A 21,860-nucleotide genomic window follows, 5' to 3' on the forward strand; every position below is an offset into this window, starting at 1 on the left:
TGGGTTTCGTCTCAAGAGGGCCCCTCTGCAACTTATAACAGAACAGATCTCAAGAAGGGACCTCGTTGTCCTCTTATTGTTGCCCAAAATAGGGTCTGAATTCAATAAGGAATGCACACCCTTTCCGATGAATGTTTCCTACCAAGACAAGGGACAAGCAAACGTTCGCTTCCCTTTCAAATGAATTGTTCTGTGCCAAACAAATACCAAAGACCAACAATCTTCACTTCCTTTTCCAAGTCAAATCCCTATTCCAAACCAAAACATAAACCGAACCGCCACAAAATCTTTACCAACTTTGCTACCTTTCCAAAGACTTCACTACTTTAGTAAAAAGGGTTCTTGTGGCCAGAATCAGACAGTAAACAATTCAAACTTCACTGCCTTTCCGCTAGTCTATGTATGCCAGAGTGAAGGATCAAAGAGGATTTTTCGCTGCCTATCCAGGAATTTTTTTATTTTTTTTAATGTCAAACCAAGGACCCAAACCATCAAGAAATGTTGATGTCCCTCCTAAAAGTCTTTCATGTGCCAGAACAGAATGAAGAAAAAAGAAAGAGAATAGAACTGTGTTAACTAGGGTGGAATCTTTCACCACCGAAATTTGACAAGAAAAAGAGGTCTTAAAACCCTCAGAGCTAATGCTAAAAAACAAATGAAATTATCCACAATGATGATCCACAATGAATTCATCCCTCTTATATTTATAGATTTCCTAGAGGGGTCTTTTCTTCCTAAATGATTGAGTAAACTTTACTCCAAACCCCAACTTTGGGTTTCTTCGCCCAGTTGCCCTAAAACTTGCCCAAACAGTGGTTATTTGGGGGTTTTCCCCTTTATTGAGGACTATAGCCTACGGGGATCGATAGGCTATTTCGTCCTGTAATATTCCGCTTTGGAGACACCTCAATTTTTCCCCTTATTTTTCTAGAGTTTTGGTTGAAGTTCTCAGTGAAAACTTTCGTCAAACAGTTTGTATTATTACTGTTGTAGGTGTAGTTTGAGTTGATGTTTGAATATATGAGAGTAGCGGTAGAACAAATTCATAGATAAAGATGACTAGAACTCAGACCAGCATTACTAACATCAAATTCTCATTAATAATACAGATTGTTGATATAAATGACATGCTAAAAAGCAGAGGTGTACACGATCATTATATTAAACTTTGTCAAGAGAAATACATCACAGCGACAAGATTAGAAGAACCTGGTTAGAATATGGTGTAATGGCTTCTAATATGATGCATAGCCTTCTAGTGTTGTTGTAGTTAATGTCATCAGGAGGCAAACTTTATAACTTGTTAATATTTCACCTCTGTTACAGCAACTTAGACACACCAGGACCCGCTCAGCTGAGAATGACTATGTACAGCCACCCAAGCGACAATGTCCCTCTATGAAGTTTGTACTTCAGCTACAAGAGAAGTACATACGACCAACAAGGGAGATGTGGGCTCATTTCTGAGAAAATATCAATTTAGTCTCTCCTCCAAGCACACTAGCAAACACACTAAAGACCCATGGTCTCAACCACAAGGTGATACAACTCTTTCAACTCCAAATCTGTCCTCTAGCATGGAAGATACTCACACAGCCATCAAAAATAAACAAAGGCCCTGTCTCCAAGATGAAACTCACACTCTTGTTAAGCCAGAAACACTCTATTTATTACAGCCATCGTGGGCCTTGGTAACAGTGAAGGGAACTATCCCTTGTTAAAGAGAACTCGACCACTATTTATTTTCCTAAACTCGTTCCCTTCAGCAGTGAGGAGCTATATCACAGGACCCTCTTCCATTCATAAAATTGATCGACTGAAATGATGTAGAAGTTGGGACTCTTCATGGGTTCCTTCAATCTGTCAAAATGAGATAGAAAATACAATATAAGGAGATAAAATCAGCAAACAACATTTTTCTACCCCAATATCTTCGGCAAATTCTTTTCTCCATTAAAGCACCGTGGTGAAATTTGTGTGATTTCACTTTCAAATCCCAAACTAGGGTGTTAGTTTCAACACCAAAGTCTGTTATGGCGGCTAGGGTTCCAAACCCTCAGCTTCTCCTTGATCTTTTTCTCCAAACTCACAATGCACGAATGAATAGTCTCCTCCTTTTCCTTCTTTTATTAATTTAGGCTTTTCACCTTCACCTTTTTATTAAATTCACTTTTATTAAGTCACTTTATGATATTTCACTTTTTTACAACTCACTTACCTTTTCCTTCCAATTGAATATTTAAAAGCACTTTTCCTTTCCTTATTTAATAAAGTGACTTTTAGAAACTAATTAAAGTCACTTTTAATGCTAGAAAATGCTTAATTCGCCTTTGTGGTCACACCGACCACCCAAAGGCCCTTTTTATCATTCTGTCATGTAGATCTTTTTGCCCCAATTCCAACGAGCTATTACGCTAAGGTGTTTCTCCAAGTAATCGGCTTGAAACAACACCTTAAGCATAATTAATTAAAATATGCCTGTTAATAATGCCATTTTACGGAAATCATCAAAATGCAATGGAACCAAGAGAAAACCATGTGGAATTGATCCCAATGATGAAATATGGTAAGTGATCCTAGTGGAACCCATAAAAATCCTCTAAAACCCTCTGGGCCCACCAATGGAGTAATCCTGCTTCTATGGCCAGGCTGACACAAGCTATAGAAAGCCCTCCTAACCACCTCACCATGTAATCCAAAATTTGGGGACATTACATGTCCCTTGGGTAATTAATTTCTTGGGAACATTACAGGTTAGAGCTTGTTCTTTATGATAGAACAGTTTTATTATCCCTTAAGATGAGTCGGTTCATTGTTCATTAAAGTTGGGACATGCAAGGGTTCCTTTTTTATGTAATGGAGTATCATGTGCTCAGGAACTGAGCAATGGCCATATGAGGAAGGAAGAGCTCATGCTAGTGCTTTTGCCCACGTGCTAATCTTTATGTCTCAGGCTTCAACCATCTTTTGCGTTTTGATTTTCTTTCTTTTGTTTTGTTGTGGCCATGATATGCTTTTTCTTTTCTTTTAGTTGCATCAACCTCTAAGGCAATGGTTTTCAACCCTACTCAAGGAGTGTGGAATTATGGGTGTTAAATATCGGTGAACCAATGACAAGTTAGACCCGAAGAATGGATGTGGTATGTGGGTCTTATAATGTATCATGTATGGTGTAGGGGATAATGAACACGCAATTTCAATCTGAGTTTTCTAAAAAGTGCCCCTCCTTTAACCCAGGCCCTAAGGGAGGTCCCACTGGACTAGGGCTAAAGATTAACCCCCTCGGTAAGGTGAGAGAACAAATTATATTCAAGATTGGTCAATCTTCCAGATCACCTCTTTATCCATACTAAATGCCCAAAGCAAACAAGTATAAGCACCTGATTGCAAAATGATCAGTACATTTTGAATAACAACCCACCTTCATCCAAGTGTAAATGCTGGATGGTGAGAGGCACATGGCTGATGCAAATGACAAAGGCACATGGCTCATCAAATACTGGTTGTTAGGGGCTACTGGTTGGCTAGGAGAAAAGTTTTCTCCAATGGGGTTATTGATTATGATGGGTAATAAAACTAACCCCCAATAAGGGTTCAAATATATTTATTTATTCGTTTGTCCTCCCAATTCAACAAACACCATCGGTTAAAACTTAAAAGTCGTCTCATTTGGCATCTTGTGCAAGAAGAAAAAAATTGCCTTGTTGTCTCCAAAAGGATGTGTCCTTCAAAATATTCCTTGTTATCCACATGAAAAAATTGAAATCCTCCAAATGTTGCGATGGCATGAGATTGGTGTTAAATGTAGGTAGGGTCTCCACCATGGGGTACTTAGGCTTACTCTCACCTAGTTGTAGCACTGCACTAGTCAAAACCAAGATTTGAACTTTGGGCAATTGAACAAGCCTTAAATCAAGAATGATAGTTACACCCTCCATACTTAGTTGCTCATCAACAAGCTAGCTTGATACTCATTCTCAATGTCCTTACTAACGCTGACCATACCCTTTGAAAATAGGGGTGGCGACTCCTCTAGGGCCTACACAACATTGGGGGTTGAGTTGTCTATGAATCTAAACATTAAATGAGTGCACTATAGTTTTTACCAATGTGGAAAATGGCGACCTCGGAAATAAATCGGCAAGGGTCTGGAAATTGAAAAAGTCATTAAAGTCGAGAGGTTTTTCAAAAATTCAGCAAAAATGCGGCAAAATTTAAAAAGTACAAAAATATTCATTTTTTATTTTTAGTTTTTTAGTATCTAAAGTATCCACAACATCAAATAAATGCATTGCCACATAAATATGAAAAGAAAGCTAATATATAAGATGTATAAGAAGTCTAGTGCTACATCACATATCAACAGTGAATCAAGTCTTGAATCCTGAACCTTGGCTCAGTCTCAAGAGTCAAAATATCAACAAAAAACATAATAAATGTATTTCATCATCATGGGTCATCTACATGTCATAAACTAATCAGTAACTGAGTTCCTCTGCCCATTTTACGAGAATAGGGAATGGCTTTGCCTTTTCCTCTGAAGGAAGAAGGCTTTGCCCCTAGGGCTACAAATGGACTATGTCATCCTCTAGAATCAAAAAAAGGTGGCCGCCTTTGTCCTCTATTGCTGCCCATCCTAGATGGTGTCACCTCCGCTTGCTCCTCCTCCTCCTCCTCCTCTACCTCTCTCTCCCTTGCAGCTACTACCTCCTCCAATGCCAGTGCCTCCGGATCCACCTCACAAAACTGGCAAATCTCCTCCTCTTGGGTAGTGACAAACACCTCTCTCTTCAGGCATGAATCACAAAGGTTAGAGTGCAAAATGAGCGGGAAAATCGGCCTTTTCCTAACTTATACGTGGCCCAGCACCTCACTCACGAGCTTTTGGAAAAATTCCCGATTTTATCCCGAGTTTTACGATGAAGTCCCGAGTTTCTCATTTTTGAAAATATCGTGAAAAACTCGGCCAATAACATCAGCAAGTTGAAATAATCGTGACTTCCCGATGTTATCGCGATTTTATCAGGACTTTTTCCAGTGTTTAACAAGGCCATCACTTGTAGAACTGTTTAAAGCAATATACTCTAGAGAAGCATGTTCTCTGGATTTACCCTGTTTCCAGTAGGCGCCGTTTCTACCCTCAATAAAAGCCTATATCTGATCGTTAATTAGGTTATGCAGCTTAGAAGCAATGTGCCCAGGGTGGCTAGTATATTGGAAAGCATACATAGTGCGTGCTTAGTCTTTTTCTGTTGTAGTTTCTGCTGCTAAACTAGTGTTTGCTACAGCAGTTGAGCTCAATAGTGCCTTCACCTCTAAACCTGGGACTGCCACTTGAATCACACCTGTCTATGGCTATACTTGATCATTGCGAAGCCATTTCAGCCCCAAATCCCCTGCCTGCAACCTCTATAATTACATCTGCATGATCTCTATCAATCTGCTTTTCATATGATTACTCTCTGCATCCTTGCTTAGAATTGTGACTGTACAGCCTCGCTGTGGTGCCTTTTCTCTCTTACTACCTCACCCATGAATAATATTGGTTGATTGTATTAGAATAAAACATTACTCAAGTCATATCGTTTTGTTTCAAGAAGACTCTATGGCTCTTCATAGAAATCCCTGATGGTGTGACCAATTTGTAAACTAGGGTATATGATATTTTTTTTATAATCTTCTAAATCTTAGATGTTAAATTTAATGTAAGGTTGATATTGGTTGGTAATTGTTTGATTGATTGGAAAGAGGCTTGTATGTCTGAATGGCCAAACTGGATGTTAGTTCATCATGATAAGAATGGAATAAATCCTTTCTATGTGTTTAAACTGAAGAAAAATTCAAAGAAGTTTCAAACAGAATAAGCGACATGATGACTTGTATGCAATGTGTGGATAAACAGATGAATCTGCTAATTTGACTATTGGAAAAGCCATGCATGCTTTTAGGGTAATAACATGCTTTCTAATATCCTGGTGCCTACTCACCTTTCTAAAGCAATATGAAACTGTAAATCCCGTTTCCATGTGTTTTTTAATGGCATCATAATTTCATTTAGTTTTCAATTGCTTGTATAGCAGCAAACTAGTAAACAGAGATTTAGGTTGGAGTGAATATTTGACTGACCACATTATAGATTCAATTTTTGAGGATGAAGCACCAAATTAGACGTTTTTCATAAAATATTTATTTCTTTCAATTGACTATTACCTTTTTCTGCAGTGACCATAAACCTGTCAGTGCAGTTTTTGCATTGACAACATATGCTCTTCCGTTTTCAAACTCTATTGACTCAGGGGATGATGATGAAAAAAGATGGCATATTCGAGTATGTGATATGTACCCCACCTTTACAGATTCTCATTTTTTGTTTGTTCTTTCTCATTCAAGGAAATGCAATAACTTAGTAAGTCCAGATTGTTATTCCATCCAACATTATGGTTGACCTCAGCGTAGGCTCAGCCTAGTTTAAAAAAAAAGGTCGAGATTATACAAAATAGAAGCTGATCCAAATAACTTGCTGTTTATGAATTTCAATAATTTTCAAGTGCTTAGATATAGTATAGCCTTATTTATGCAATGGAATTAAGTTGTTTACATGCAGCCAAGACTTACGAAAGAAGTCCAACCTTAATAATGATAGAACCATTCTAATTAGTATCTACTATCAACTTCTTAACAATTTCTCTAATTCTTGAGGTGCATCTTGCTCTTATCCAATTAGTTTGCTAATAATAGAGCTGAAGAAATGGAAATTTACCGTTGTTTTTTTAGCACATTCAATTTTTTTCCAATCATAATATAAATTAATGTTTTTAATGGGAAATTATGGAAAATCTTATGCCTTGATTGTGGGAGGGCATGCAAGGTTTTAACTAGCGACATCAAGATAACTCTTGAAGGAATGCTTACTCTAGGCTAGAGGGATACCACTTCCAAGTTCCTACGAAGCCTTCTATTTGGTTTCTATTTCTCTTAACATGAGATTCTCCATGCCTATGGTACACCAAACTTGCTCATAATGAAATATAATATGAAGTGGTATTCCACTTCCCCACCATAAATTGTTTCATGGCTCTTTCATATGGTTATCATATAAAGCACCATTGTTGTAAAAGCATTATTGTAGGCGTGTCGTGCACAATAAGGAAACTTCATAGTGGCAATGGTGGAGAGAGAAAACAAGGAATAGATTTTATCATTAATATTACATCTATACATCTCTCACACAAACTATAACGTCCCACTTCACATATTTATACCACTTTAAAGCTTGAGCATTTATAGTGGTTTAACTAACTAACTTCTAACCACAACGTCAAACATTATATTAGTCACATGTCACTTGTTAACTTGTTAACTCTAGGCTGTACTAGACAAAATAACACATCCAGATTAGATGTGGGGTATCAACCTTGTACCTGCCTGGTAGAAGTGATTTTCAACAAGATTTTCTGGGGCATACTTCCAAAAGAAGATTCTTACTGCTGATAGATATGTGTTTCAATGTTTTTAGTCCTTTCTTTTGTGCATATTTTTGTTATTTTGGGATTTCTCGAGTTCTATGTGAGGTTGGGTCCTGTTACAAGAAAATCTAGCACCTTAGTGCAAAGCTTCAGTGAGTGACCTAGGTGCAGCGACACCATTCATCTTAGCAACTACTGCCCTTGTTTTAGTGATGGACATAATCCAATACAAGGGAGGCTTCCCTAGTAGATCTTAGGTATCAAGTAACCCAATCAAGTTAAGCTAATTTCCCCCTCAGGTTTTTACAATGATTTACCACCAATGAGTAATGTTAAGTAATTAGGGTTTATGGTGGATTTATGAGTAATTTCCAAACATGTGTTTAAACTTTAAACAGTACTATGGCTTTTCTTGATGGTTAGGTCAATCAATAGAGGCTTAAGATAGTTCCCCAATCACACACAATCGATAAATTAGTCTTGGTGTGGTAGCCCCATAAACTATGACAATAAAGTTATAAACTATTAAAATGATGACTAAGAATAAAAGTAAACAGGGGAATAAATTACGGCATATTTTTATGGTTCAAAAAGCATATAACAACGCTTAAACCCTAGACATCAGCCCTAATGTAGGAATGGAAAATACACAAACTGATACTTATTGCTTTTCCAATATATTCCAAACATTGCCCAACACTAAGACAACAAATGCTGAAAATATATGAATTGGCTGCAATTAAACCCTAATTTACCCTAAAAAAACAAAAATAAATAGTTTTATGAGTATAAATGTTGTCACGAGAGAGAGGACTAGTGCCTTTCTCAGTCAAGGGCTATTGGAGTGTAGGAACAAACAAAGAAAGAGTGTTTGGAGTCAATACAATACTTAAAACTCCTAGGGTAGGTTCACTTACTTATCCTAGGGTTCTAAAACCTTGTATCTTGTTTTCCAAAGATGAACTACGGGAAGGAGTCCACTTGCTACTTCCTCAAAGACTTGCAGGAAAGGTTTTTTTAACAAGGATAATGAAACAAATACCATGCCCACTTGCTTATTACCTACATTCATCCAATAAAATACTAACCAAGATAAAAGAAGTCCACTTGCTAGATTTAGCATGCATATATCTAAACTTCACCATAAATCATCCATGAAAAGAGATCAAACTTAATGTGTGAACTTTCAAATATGATATTGAGGTTGAGTTTTAGAAAATGTTGCATGTATGTTCATGCAGTGTGCATGATATAGTATAATGTATTGACTTTTGTTGTCTTATGTAATATCTCTAAGGAAATTTTACAATGATAAACAAAGCATGCATAGCAAAAATACCCACAAAAACTCCACACAAATTAGATACCATGGAATAAGCCAAAAACTGCGTTGGTCCAAGGTTACTTGGGAGTGGGAGCCGGAGCGACATTTTCAGAAGCTCCCGGTTCAGGAGCGAATCGGGGAGTGAATATATATATATATATATATATATATATATATATATTATTTTGATGCATATATATGTCAACAAAAGCATGTAGAATGATGAATTAGATATAAAAAGCATAAAAAACATAGATTGAACCATATAACATCAATCATCTAGAAGTTATAATCTTCATCAAGCACATCCACAAGTTAGTAACATACAACATATTGAGTCTCATGATTCATCAATCTTAAAGTTTCAAGCTTTCAAAATTCAATATATAAAATTTATCATCATTGATCACCAAAGTTGTACTTGTAAGCTAAGTGTAGCCATTACAACAAAGAATATCTAACATGAAATGAAATGTTTTAAAATGGAATGAAATGAAACAACTTTCAACTTTCACGAAGCATCATATTCATAATTCATTACCAATGAGTTATAATTGCCATCTTCAAACTTCAAAATTAAATTATCATATATTGTTTACAAAAAATATCATAATAAATATGAAAGAGTCAACAATTATAAAAACTCCTAGAAACTAGAAAAGACAAGTAAATCTATTATTTATTGCTAATGCTTGGGCCTCTTGCCTCCTCGAGAAATGTCTAATTTTTTAGTCTAGTTGGAAAATCAGGATCTTTTTCATTAATATCACCCTCTAAGCATTAACATGAGATAGAAAATACATAGCATGTCAAGTCAAGATTTTGTTTGAATGATGGGTACATTTTTAGTAGGGTCATGATAGAGGAGTTCGACAACCAATGTCATTAACATCAAGGTATATAGAGGGATTGGTGTTGTTGATTAAATACGAGTTCCATACCCTATTACATGACAAAATCCAATGGAAACATTGCAATCCCCACAATCCTGAAATCTTGAAAAACTGATAAGTCTGCTGGATTTTGAATGAGATCTAAACTTCTACTTTCTCCATATGAAATCCAATGAGGTCGGAACCCCACTCAAACATCCTGAGTCATTTCATGGTAATGTTAAAGATTTAAGTAAAAGGATGAAAATGAAGATTAAGGAGAATGTCACTTTTACTTTAAGAATTTAACATTACCATGAATCGCATATCAATACTAGGGCCATAGGCTTGATCGTTAGGCTGCCCCACTCAAAACTTGTTTGTTTCTTTGAAAAAAAAAAATCATTTGGAATATTACTGCAAAGAAAAATTGCAAAAAAGGCTAGGGAACGAAAATTTCACTCTTGGGGTCACTCCCGAAATTCGCTCCCCGTGGGGGCGATTTCTAGAGCGCGCTCTAGGAGAGGGTTCGAGGGGGGTGGAGCGAGTCCCTCGCAACCCTGGTCTAGTCTGAGCCATTTTACTATAAATATATGGGGTACAATAGAAGTTTGGAGAGTGTGCACCTGGGCTTGCCCAAGGCAAGCTAGCAAAGCCCAAGTGATGAAATCAATTGCCCCAACTGCTGGATGTTTGTCCCCTATATAGCTCTGTGCTGATCCCCTAGAAAATTGAACTACTACTTGTAAGGAATGGATGATTTGACCTTCTTCCGTTGCTCAAAAAATTCCAGGAAATTAACTCTGGTCTCTCCACCAATAGCCCACCAAAACCCAGAAAGGGTTTGGTCAAATGTTGACCCTGGAATTTCAGCCCAAATTCCCCTCACTCCTCCAGTTGTTGGGTGTTTCGACTCCCCTGTAGATATCCTTGTTGAAGGTCCCCAAAATGGCTGCAATACTCAGCAATTGCCCCTCTGGAACTTCGCCACAAGCTACAACCCTCAATACTTTTTCCTTCAAGCTCCCAGGTGTGGCTCCACAGTACCACTGCACAGGCACACGCAGTACCTGGTACAAGATGTGTTGTCCTTGCAATCTCCCACGAATTGGAGACCTGGAAGCACTCCAATCTTCAACAATTTATGGCCCTAGGTTGTCCCAAAATGTCCAACAAATTCCCCAACTCCACAACCAACTCCTCCAAAGGCAGTGTACTCCCCTTTTGCATCCCATTTGTTCTCCAGCTCCACGAATTCACTTATTAAGCTCCATGGTCAGACCTGAAATGATGCAAGACACCTCCTTGGGCCGACACTCGAAGTCCACTGAAGGTAGGGTGAGATTCTTGCTTGAAAATCTCATGTGCTCAACAGCGCATGCAAACTTGGCTCTCAGCTCAAGCGTGCTAGTCAAGGGTGAATGTTCAAATGATCATATATGCCCCAAAATGAGAGCTCCCTCCTATTTTGTCATTGTGTCTCCAATTTCCCCATGTGGGGCCCATCCTTCGATTTTCCCGCTCTCTTTCCCTCCAAGAGTGCATAGTACCAAGAGGGGAGCATATTCCTTCTTTGGGGTGCCCCCACCATCCACTAACCATCGATTTCCTCTTTCTCCTATGTTGGACCCTTACTTTAGCTCAAAACTTTAAGAGCGGTCCCACAACCCACTTTTCCAAAGTAGTAATCCAAAATTTTGACAAAATTGATATTTCCCTTAGCAATATTGCTAAGTGGGAATATCACATCTTAGGAGATTATAGTCAAATATTTCAATCCGTTTAAGAGGAAGCTCCGATCAAAATTCATAATAGTAGGTGGGCCTTGTTCAACAAGTTTCCAAGAATATAGTTTTCTAGTGTAAAAACACACAAAAGAATTGCATTGTCATGTTTAGAATGATGTATTATTTGATATTTTTCAAAAGTTACAGCCATACATTATTTTGAAATTCATGTAGTTGATGACTCTGTGCAGTTCACATCATTGAGAGCAAATAATTTACGAGCTTCCGATATAAATGGCTATTCAGATCCGTAAGTCTTTTGGTGGCCTTGTATTAGTCTGATCATTTCTTACATTTTGTTGTTATTGCCTCTTGTAAGATGTGAGCTATGATTAAAAATAGTTATGTTTGGTTGTAATGATTTCCTTTTGGACAAATGCAGAGTTCTTATTTCATGTCTATAATATTTATTATCTTTAAAATGATTGTTTGTTTTTGCTCTTGTTGTGATAGATACCTAATATTCGTTGGACCAAACTTGATTCAAGACTTCCGGTCTAAAGTTAAATATCAAACACTTAATCCAGTTTGGAATACGATTGAGGTAAGAGATCATCTACTTGTGTGGCACCTAAATTACCAGCAAGTTGTATTTGATTTTAAATGTTTTTCAACCATAGTTTTGAAAGTGCTTTCCTTAATGCATTTACCTCAACATATCAAAATTTGTTTGTTGCAATGCCAATGTTTAAAACAATGGTTACATCAGTATTGTTAGATTCTATTCACCGTCATGGTTCACCTGTTCCTCTTATGGAATATCATTTTTTTATGTAAAAGGATGCCTAGTACATAATTACATAGATTTTTGGTAGCTTGACAGTAGTCACTTTTAAGGATGACAACTTTTCTTATAAGTGTTCTACTTTTGTGGAGTGCTATGTCTTTTCAATAGTATTTGCTTTTGAGAACGATAGAGTCCTAAATTATAAGATTATTAATCCTTAAATCAAGTACAAGAGATCAAGCACATCTCACTAAGTTCAACAGTGACGATCCTTGATATGCTTACGAAGAATATAAATCTTGGAAGAAAATTGGAGTGGAAAGTCACCAAGAAAATCTGTGAAATATGAAATATAAATATGCAATAAGTACACTTACTGCCTCCAAAGTGGATTTTTATCTTATGGTTCATAAAGAAAGGGCCATCAACCTCAGCACCTACCAAAAAGGCTGAGTGATTAATAAAAACAAAGGCAGATCTTCAAAAAGATCCAACATCCGGTGGAGTCGATAAAATATGGAAGGACAGTTTTTGGAAAAGATCCTTCCACAACGACTTTGTGAAATTAGTATCCCAGATTATGTCTTTAATGCTTTTCTTCTGCCAGACTATGTATAAATACAATCCATGATGTCTATCCTAGCCAATCTGTTCTTTATAACTAGTCTTTGAATAAAAATAATTAACCAACTAGCTATTTTAAGCTCGAATGCAATAGGAGATCTCCATATAGCATCAGTGTTGAAAGCTAAAGCCACCTCCTGTTTCTAGATCATTAAGATTCTATTATTGATTATTTTTATAAATCATTGGAAACATTTCCTAATCCACCCATAAAGATGGCACTTAGTATATATAAGGATAGATCTACCATTAAGCCGCATCCTCTCGTTCCAACTTGGTTCCTTACACTCTTAGGCCTTGTTACCCAGCAAAAGTGGGTGACCCCGTAGGGGAAATTATTTCTCCTTCTATCTCTTCAGCTGGCAGCCAGCAGCCCCTAATAGCTATTAGTAGCCGATGTCGATGTGCCATTCATAGCTATGCCACCTGCATCAGTCATATGTTTCCTCGCTGATTTGGCAAAAGCGCGCATTGGAAGGTGTGTTTCTAATCAAAAGGTACTTTATTCATTTTGTGACCGGGTGCTTATGCTTGCTTGTATTTTGGAAATTTGGCATGGATTGTGGGGTAACTTGGAAGGAAGAGGGGTTTTGATCGTCATTTTGAGCCCTCACCTTAAATGGGGGGTTAATCTTTCATTCTAGTCCAGTGGGACCTCCTCTAATGGCCCAATGGGTATAAGAAAGGCACTACTTGGGGAACCCCCGATTGAGATAGCGTAGTCCCATCTTTCCCTATTCCATACTTACCCCTTTCCATTTTACATTATGAGCCCCATATTTCACCTCCCTTCTTCGGGTTCAGCTGACCATTAGTTCTCTAGGATTGTCACCACACATCCTCATTCTTGGCTAGGGCCTAGAACTTGGGCTTGGGAGATTGATGCAGTTAAAAGAAAAGGAAAACACAAATAATGGCCACAACTAAAAAACAAAAAAGGGTCAAAATGCAAAAGATGGTCAGGACATACACATTGGCACGTGGGGCAAAAGCCTTGAATGAGCTTTAACTCACTCATTATGGCCATCATCCAGTTCCTGAGCACATGTTGCTCGTCATATTATGAGAAGGAACCCTTGCATGCCCTAATCCCTGGTGGGAAATGAGTTGCCTCACCTTTAAGGGGGTAATCACTGTTATACATCATACAAAGCAAACTCTAACCCTTGAGCTACAAGTAGTAATAAAAAGAAAAATCAAGAAAATGTAAAAGACAGTGTAATATCCATTTGCTAAAATATGCTAGCACGACTTGCAAAATTATTAAATTTCTCTTTTAGGAATTTTGATAAACACTTTTTGTGCGAGCTTCTCTTCGAACACTTTGTATGCAAAATAAGCAAACACTTACAACAAAGATATTTTAAGGCACAACCAGAATTTTATTAACTTGATCAAGGGGTTTACATGCCAAATATCAATTTGTGAACTTGTAATATAGCTCCGGCAAATAGCTATAATAACTCAATCTTCAGGAAGGATGATCTCAACCTTTTAAAAAGGAACTCAGCCTCAACAAGCAAACAAGGCCTGGCAAAAAGATAACTTGTCCTCAGATAAATAACACAACCCTTAGCCTTTGTTTTTCCACCCTTCTTCATATGCCTTTTTCCTTTTATAATTTTTCTTCCTTTTACAGCTCGAGGCTCCAGGAGATGAGAGCATAATGCATATGATGTAACAATGATTACCCCCTTAAGGTTGGACAGTTCATTGCCCACCAAATGTTGGTACAACTATGGGTTCTTAGTGATGCAAGGGGCACTCATAGGGGGCCTAGGAACTAGGGTGATGGCCATAGTGATAGGGGGTAGAGCTCATGTTTGGTTTTTGCCCATGTGCTAAACTTTTATGTCTCACTCATCTTTTGCATTTTGTGGTACTTTTCCTATTGTAAGTAACCAAATTATGCTTTTATCTTTCTTTTTAGTTGCATCAACCTCCAAGGCATTTTTTCAGGCCCGACCCAAAGTGTGGACAAGGGGAGGGCGTAACTAGCACCTTGTGGACCCAATGGACAAATGTGGAACCAGATGGGGAAAATGTGAAAAGGGCTAGAAATGAGCAGAGTGGAGTGAAATATATGATATGGGGAAGCAGGACCACACAACCAAAATTAGGCTTTCTTATGTAATGCCATTACTAAAGCTAGTAGCCAATAGAGGAGATCCCACGAGACTAGGATACAAGATTAATGTAATATCCCCAATTTTGATTTTTCATTGGAGGGTCTTAACGAAGTTTATTGGAGAGGTACTAAGCATAGTAAAATTTTGTAATTTGGGGTTTGGAGACATTTTTGGCGTATGGGACTTAAGAGGAATGGAGAATTACAGCTCTAGTAGACTGTGGGGACCACAAGAGAAGGAAAATCGACCCAATGGATCAATTCGCACTTTTTGGAGAGAGAAAGAGAAAGGGTGCGAACTAGTGGAGAGTGGGGCCCACCAAGGAGGAGAGGGCCAACAATTATAAATAGAGAATGGAGACTCTCATTTGGATATCTTTGGTCATTCTACAATTCAACACTAGTTCTCTTGAGCTGCTTAGCCAAGACAACCCATGTTATGCAACACAAGGAATTTTCGAGCAGGAATTCCACCCTCATTTCAGAGAAATTTGAGTTTCTCCCTAGTGAGGCAATTTGGGGAGCTCAATTCAGAGCTTGAATTGGACATCATTGCAGGATTTTAGTCAGCAGTACGCATTTCTTGAGCGCAGAGATATTTTCGTGAAGCACATTGTGGGAACAAGTGTGGGTTAGAGGCTCCAGGCTTTTGTGGGAAAATTTCTTATTGTGAGATCGGAGTTTGGACAACAATTTGTCGAGCTGAATTGGAGGCTATTACTTGGGTCGATTTATCTATCTTTTGGCAAGGGCACAAAAGCTATTTGACCAAGTGTTGTGCAGAGGTTTAGAGAAGTGGAGCTGGGAAAGATAGCGATTGGAGATAGGAGGTATTTCTCAGTGGAGAATTTAGCCAGAGCTGGGAGAAATTTCCCATGTTAGATTTGGGCATAATTTTGTATTATCAAAACTGTTGGGCGTTTTCTGGCCAGATTGGGCAATTTGCACTTGTTGGGAGTCATCGATGATCGGTGGATTCAGCTCAAAACCTTTCTGTATTTTTGTGGGTTTATTGAGATGAGTACAGGGTTATTTTACAGGATTTTCCGGGCAATATTTGGGTCAGAAACCTGCATTCTTATAGCAGGGAGTATTGTTGGTTAGCTGAGAATTTCGTATCACTTTGCGATTTCAATTTTGGCTTGGAATTGAGCCAAACCCTTTCTGGGTATTTCTGGGTATGAGGAGTGGAGCCAGTGGCTACAATTTTAGAGGATTCTAGGCATTATTTTGACCAAAATGTCCATTTGCACTTGGCTGCTTGTAGCAGATTTTCTGGGTAGTGCGCATTATCAATTTGGAGCCATTTCAGTAGTTAGATCAGCGAGATTTCACCTAGAGTTTGCCTGGCTTGCATAGCAGGCCTAGGTTCTATCATTCCTTGCCATTTATGTACTCATATTTCTATATTAATAAAATGGCTCAGTTGTTTGGCTTGATTTCTTGTGTATTTTGTTGTGCAAGACCATGGAAGATTTGGGCATGTATGCATAGTGAAGGATGAAACCATAGAAAAACCCATGGCTCAAGGAATATTTAGTATGCAGGAATTTTGGGGTGGAATCCGTTGGAACGATGAGAGGTTGGCCCAGTTGAGGAAGGTGATGGATTAGATCCATCCTCATCCTTACAACAGAGACACTAGAGGTGTGCAGGGCATGGGGGTGCAACCATTTACACCATGTGGGTGTGATGTTCCGTTTTTTGGAATTCCTTATGGCATGCTTAGAATGGACTTTTAGAGTTGGGGGTAAACAGGTCACAGGTGTCAATTGGCGTCATCAACGGGCCCAGGGGATTTTGGAGGGGTTTTGAGGAGTTTTTATGAAGTCCGATGGCATTCGCTTCGTATATTCCATCATTCGTTCAGTTTTCCTTTCGTTCCGTTGCATTCCAACAACTTTCAAAAACAAAGTTATTAATGGGCCTGATTCCATTAATTACACTTAAGGTGGCATTTTGGGAGGAATACTTGGCAAACACCTTAATGTAATAGCTCGTTCGAACCAGAATGAGAAGATCTATAGGATGGGGATAGTTAGAAGCAATGTTGCAAACATCGGCATAGGGATAAAATCGGAGAGGGTCCAAAAAACCAAAAAATCGAGAAAATCGGGAAAATATTGGTAAAAAATCGGCAAACATAGGCAAAATTAAGATTCCATAAAAATATCTTTAAAAATCGGCAAACATCGGCTAGGCCAAAAAATCATGATTTCAAGATATTATCGGGATGATATCAAGATGTTCGCAACACTGGTTAGAAGTAACTTTCAGTGGCCTGAGGGGGCATGGTGACCATTTTACCATTTTCCCACATTAAAAAGAACATTTTAATTGAAATAAAAAAGGGAAAAGTGCTCCATGATTAAAATAATAATAAAGTAGGAGGTTCTAGAGGGGTTTTTAATTTTAGTTAACAATTGTATGTTCTATGCTTAGCACAATTACTTCAATGTTCCTTTAGCAATCCAATGACAATTTCCAATTTAGATTTTCAGTAGCAATCACACTAACCATTAATCACATTGACAGTAAAGTAGATGGAACATGAAACAAAATGCAGAAGACAAGCCAAGCAAGAGGACACTAGATTTGGCAGATGCCAGGGAAAAACCCCAATGTGGGGAAAACCCTTTGATCAATTCTTCTTATTATTATATCAAAATGTTTAGTAGAGAGAGAGTACAATAGTTAAAATTGACTTGCCAAATTCAAGTCAAAACAACCTTATCAAAAACTGCAGTCAAACTTCAAGCCTAACCAGAAAGTCAATGCTGGTCAAAGCAGCAATAGAATGTCCTTAAAATAGCTCAGTCTTCCCTAGTCAAACTCGGCTTGATCAGGAGATCAAATTCAGCCCAAAACAATGACAAAGTCAACAGTCAAACTCGGTCAAATTGTTGTCCTAAAATCTGCAGTTAAAGTGCTCACAAAACGTCAGTTTTTGTGCCAAAAGTTGTGGCCTGTTGAGACAGAAATATCCCCAAAAGATCGAAGTTAAATGATGCCCAGAAGGTGTTGGTCAACGTTGGTCAAATTGCAGTCAACTCTGTAATTTCAGCCCTGTAATTTAGCTTCTAAAATTCGTCCTTCTTGATCCACATGTGTGAGAAAGAAGAATGCCCAATGTAGTACGAACCAACAAGAGAAGGAGAGAGAATGTGTGAGTGATGAAGATGCCAAATGAGGTGAGAGATCACTTGTATTTATAGAATACGATGTGGGTGAAGAGACACGTCCACTGGGCTTCTTGAGTCTACATGTTGATGTGGCCGACCTGAACAATTTGCACATATGTGGGCATAAATTCAAAATCACACTTCCACTTGTCCAAATTGAATGATCTTTATATCAATTTTGGTCCTCTCGAAAGGAGGAATTTAATGCAATCATCATCTCCATCAAATGAGTTGTCCCAAGGTGGAATTTGGCCCTAGTTGCCAAATTTAACACTCCCTCTCAACTAAAGAGGATTCCACCTACCAATCCATCCATCATCATCATTGACCATCATGCCATCCTGTGATCAATTACCATCTCTATCATCTCATTTGTGCTCTGTTGAACCATGATGTAATAATGAAGAAGAATTGATCGAGAGTGAGTCACAAGACCTTGCCAGTGTCCACTGGCAACTCATTACAAAGGTAGAACCTCAATTGATCCCAGATCAAGTTGTTGAACACCATGCATCCTAGACATAGGGAGTACGGTAGCACATGATGCGTCCATCGGTAGTACTATGGTCCCTATCCACTTTTCCCAACTCATTGGCCAGATGAGAGGTAATTCCCATCAGTCCCGGACTACATAGGTAGGATGTATGTTGGGGCATCAACATGAGGTGGGTTGAATTTCCATGACCTTGGGTCTAGGTTAGAGTCTTAAAATCACTAACGCTACCAAACCAAGAATCTCAACCATAAACTACTTTGCACGGTAGAAATATAAAGGAGTGAATCACATATGCACAAATATACACTGTTTTTAACAAAATTTTACAATATTGTAAATATCCCAGTCCTCATTATATCAAACCAAATGTGAATAATAAAACAGTCTATGGTATACAAGATACAATGACAAACTTCGATGTCGTATCTTGTCTTGTCGGTCCTTCGCTCCCGTACTACTCACTAATAGTGCCTTAGTCCATCAAGGGCACTACACATCAAGACTCCAAGAGGGATGCCTCCTAACAATTTTGCAAGTCACTTCTGCTAAATATACACGGGTTCATCAAACTGCTCTCTAGGCCAGCCAATTCCCGAACTTCAATCTGCCAATCTAGCAGTCACTTTCGTTCATCAAAGTGCTTCTTTATAGGCTATAAACTTCACCCAATCACGCACCAACAACATCCTTCTTGTTTCCTGCTCTAGGGCTACTTTGGGTTAGCCAACACATTACCCTTCAATCAGATCTATGGCACCCAATCACATCACTACAAGATCTGCGCCGATGAAGACACATGATCACCTAATCTCATCTTCAAATTGGCTCCCACAGGCTGCCAAGTAAATTGATCTAAATTTGGTCAATACTTTGACCCAATACACCTCCCAAAATACTGATGTCCTCTTGTTGCTCTCGCTGTCACTGCATCACTGGTTAGGGCATCAACCTTCATCCCTTATCCTCCACGCAGTCAACAACACAAGCCTATTAAGGCTGCAGTGATCCAAGGCAAGGCTCTCCACACCTACGATGCTCCAAATCTGGGCTTAACACTTCAACACATCCCTTAGAGATAGCCCAGTTGTTGGCTATGGCCTGCGGCCTAGCACAACAGCTGTTGTAGGCATACGGCCTCCCTCAAATCCTACCCAAACAGCTCCGCTTTGCTCCACAGCCCTGTGGCCTTCACTGCCCAGCATCCACAGTTAAGAACAATCCTTAAACATGCCTTCAAACAACCCTTTACACACTTCGTTGTTACCTACAACAAATTGCCTTCACACAGAAGTACCCTCGCTGTCCCTTGGCCTCTTTCATGTTGTCTCTAACCTCCTCTTACTACGGCTATGCCTCCTCCTATTTCATAGCACACTTGGAGATGTAATGCCACACTTGGATGCTCAAATAACATCAATACACCTCATATTTATACTCAAAATGAGGGCTCCATGAATTCATGAAGAGACCCATCTATTGGACGAATTTTACATCAAGCCTACATGACTTGAAAACCAATAATTACTAGTCAACTTCAAAAATTCATAACTTCGTTTCTAGAGCTCTGATTTGAGTGATCTTTGGAGCGTTGGAATCGGCTCGCCAAGCTCTATCACCTCAAATTTTCCCAAGCTCAAATTCATCATAGTTTTGACCCAAATCCTGATGGGTGAAAAACCCCATACTTGGGTTCCAAGCCCACAAGTTGCCCTTGTAGTGCTTTGCCCTACAAACCCTGAACCTTAGGGCTTGGAGTACCTCCAAAGCTACACAAATCAACACTCCCTCTTAGCGAGGGAGGTACTTCCAAGACTAGGAAGTCTCTCTTCATCATAATCACTGCTCGTAAGACTTGCCCAACTCCTAACACTCATAATCGCAACAATCCTTGTACAGTGAACTATGCCCTTCTCGGAAGTGTCGCTGTCACTGCTGGAAGCACCCCGCTTCTTCTTCTTATCCTGTAACGTCTTCCACTCTCTCCATGATTCCTTCTTTCCAGTTGTAGAAGCACCCTTGTTCCCCATTGACCATGCGCTCTTCTCAGAAGTGTCGTTGTCATTGCTGGAAGCACCCTGCTTCTTCTTCTTATCCTATAACGTCTTCCACTTTCTCCATAATTCCTTCTTGCCAGCTGTAGAAGCACCCTTGCTCCCCATTGACCATGCGCTCTTCTTGGGCTGTAGAGTCTCCCTCTGAATCTGCAAGCTCCCTCTCGAACTAGACTCCCTTTGAGTCTCTGGAACCTAAACCTTCTTGGGAAGATGTACCTCCTTCTCGGGAACCTGTACCTTCTCCTTTGAAGCCTGCACCTACACCTGCACCTGCTCTTGCTTCTCTGGAACTTGTACCTACTCCGACTGCTTCTTTCCATGATCCACAGGCTTGCTCGTCAACTTGTAGAGACCATGCTCTCTAACTCTGAGTACAATCCCATCTGACTTAGAGCCTCTAGGCCTGAGTCTTGCCTTCCTATCCCGGAACAAGACCTCAAACCCTTTCCTCTCGATCATCGAGACGGAAATCACACTATATCTAAGTCCTAGTACAAACAGTACATCCTGCACCCGCATCACAAGTCCTTTCTCCCACCTGAATGGCACAACACCCAATCCTCGGATCTCCAACTGACTCTTGTGCCCAACACCATGTGCAACTTTGAGTCCCATTCAACTAGAGTCTCAAAAACCTCCTGTGACCTTGTCATATGCTTCATCGCACCACTGTCCACGTACGATCCATCCTCATTGACAATACCCTGTGAGAAATGAGAAATCATAGCAAAGTCCTCCTCTTCCAATCTTCTAGAGAGATTATCTATCTCTGCTGAAGTGGCAACACTGACGACCCGTTTTTCTTTCTTCTTCTCATCATTTCCCTTCTTCTTCATTAGACATCTCGACAAAAAAATGACCCATCTCGCCACAGTTGAAACACTTGACTTTACTCAAGTCCTTCTTTTGCTTACCCTCCATTCGTGATGCAAGTGCCATGTCATCATCTGAAGCTTTCTTCTTCGGATGAAGATCCTCATCTGGGAACTCTTCCTGAATGAAGTCATCCCACAGCCTATCCCAGTGTGGCAACCTCTCCCTGGCAACGATCCCTTTGATGAAGGGCTTCCAATCCTTGGTGTAACCTTTCAAGGCAATCCTTACCATATCACCATTTGAGGTAGAGACACCGATGGCAGCAAGCACAGCTTTGACCTGAGATAATCTCGTCAAATACGAGGTCATGCTTTCACCCTTTAT

The 21,860-nt window shown here is 39.2% G+C and overlaps 2 protein-coding genes across 6 annotated transcripts in view; one reads left to right on the forward strand and one right to left on the reverse strand.

The window, feature by feature from the left end:
• The window catches only part of LOC149168803 (uncharacterized), a 298,803-nt gene that overhangs the window by 236,075 nt on the left and 40,868 nt on the right, over positions 1–21,860 (forward strand). For all 5 annotated transcript variants that reach the window (XM_089428420.1, XM_089428423.1, XM_089428425.1 and 2 more), the window contains 3 exons: positions 6,223–6,328; positions 11,641–11,699; positions 11,903–11,993. In XM_089428420.1, the coding sequence (XP_089284546.1) occupies positions 6,223–6,328; positions 11,641–11,699; positions 11,903–11,993 (256 nt within the window). The remainder of the gene's footprint in view (positions 1–6,222; positions 6,329–11,640; positions 11,700–11,902; positions 11,994–21,860) is intronic.
• The window catches only part of LOC149168804 (uncharacterized), a 126,026-nt gene that overhangs the window by 63,919 nt on the left and 40,247 nt on the right, over positions 1–21,860 (reverse strand). The window lies entirely within an intron of this gene.

The sequence above is a fragment of the Pinus tabuliformis genome, chromosome 4_2, assembly GCF_031772625.1.
Source record: "Pinus tabuliformis cultivar Carrire ecotype Pingquan chromosome 4_2, CPIR1, whole genome shotgun sequence".
NCBI classification, from domain to species: Eukaryota; Viridiplantae; Streptophyta; class Pinopsida; order Pinales; family Pinaceae; genus Pinus; species Pinus tabuliformis.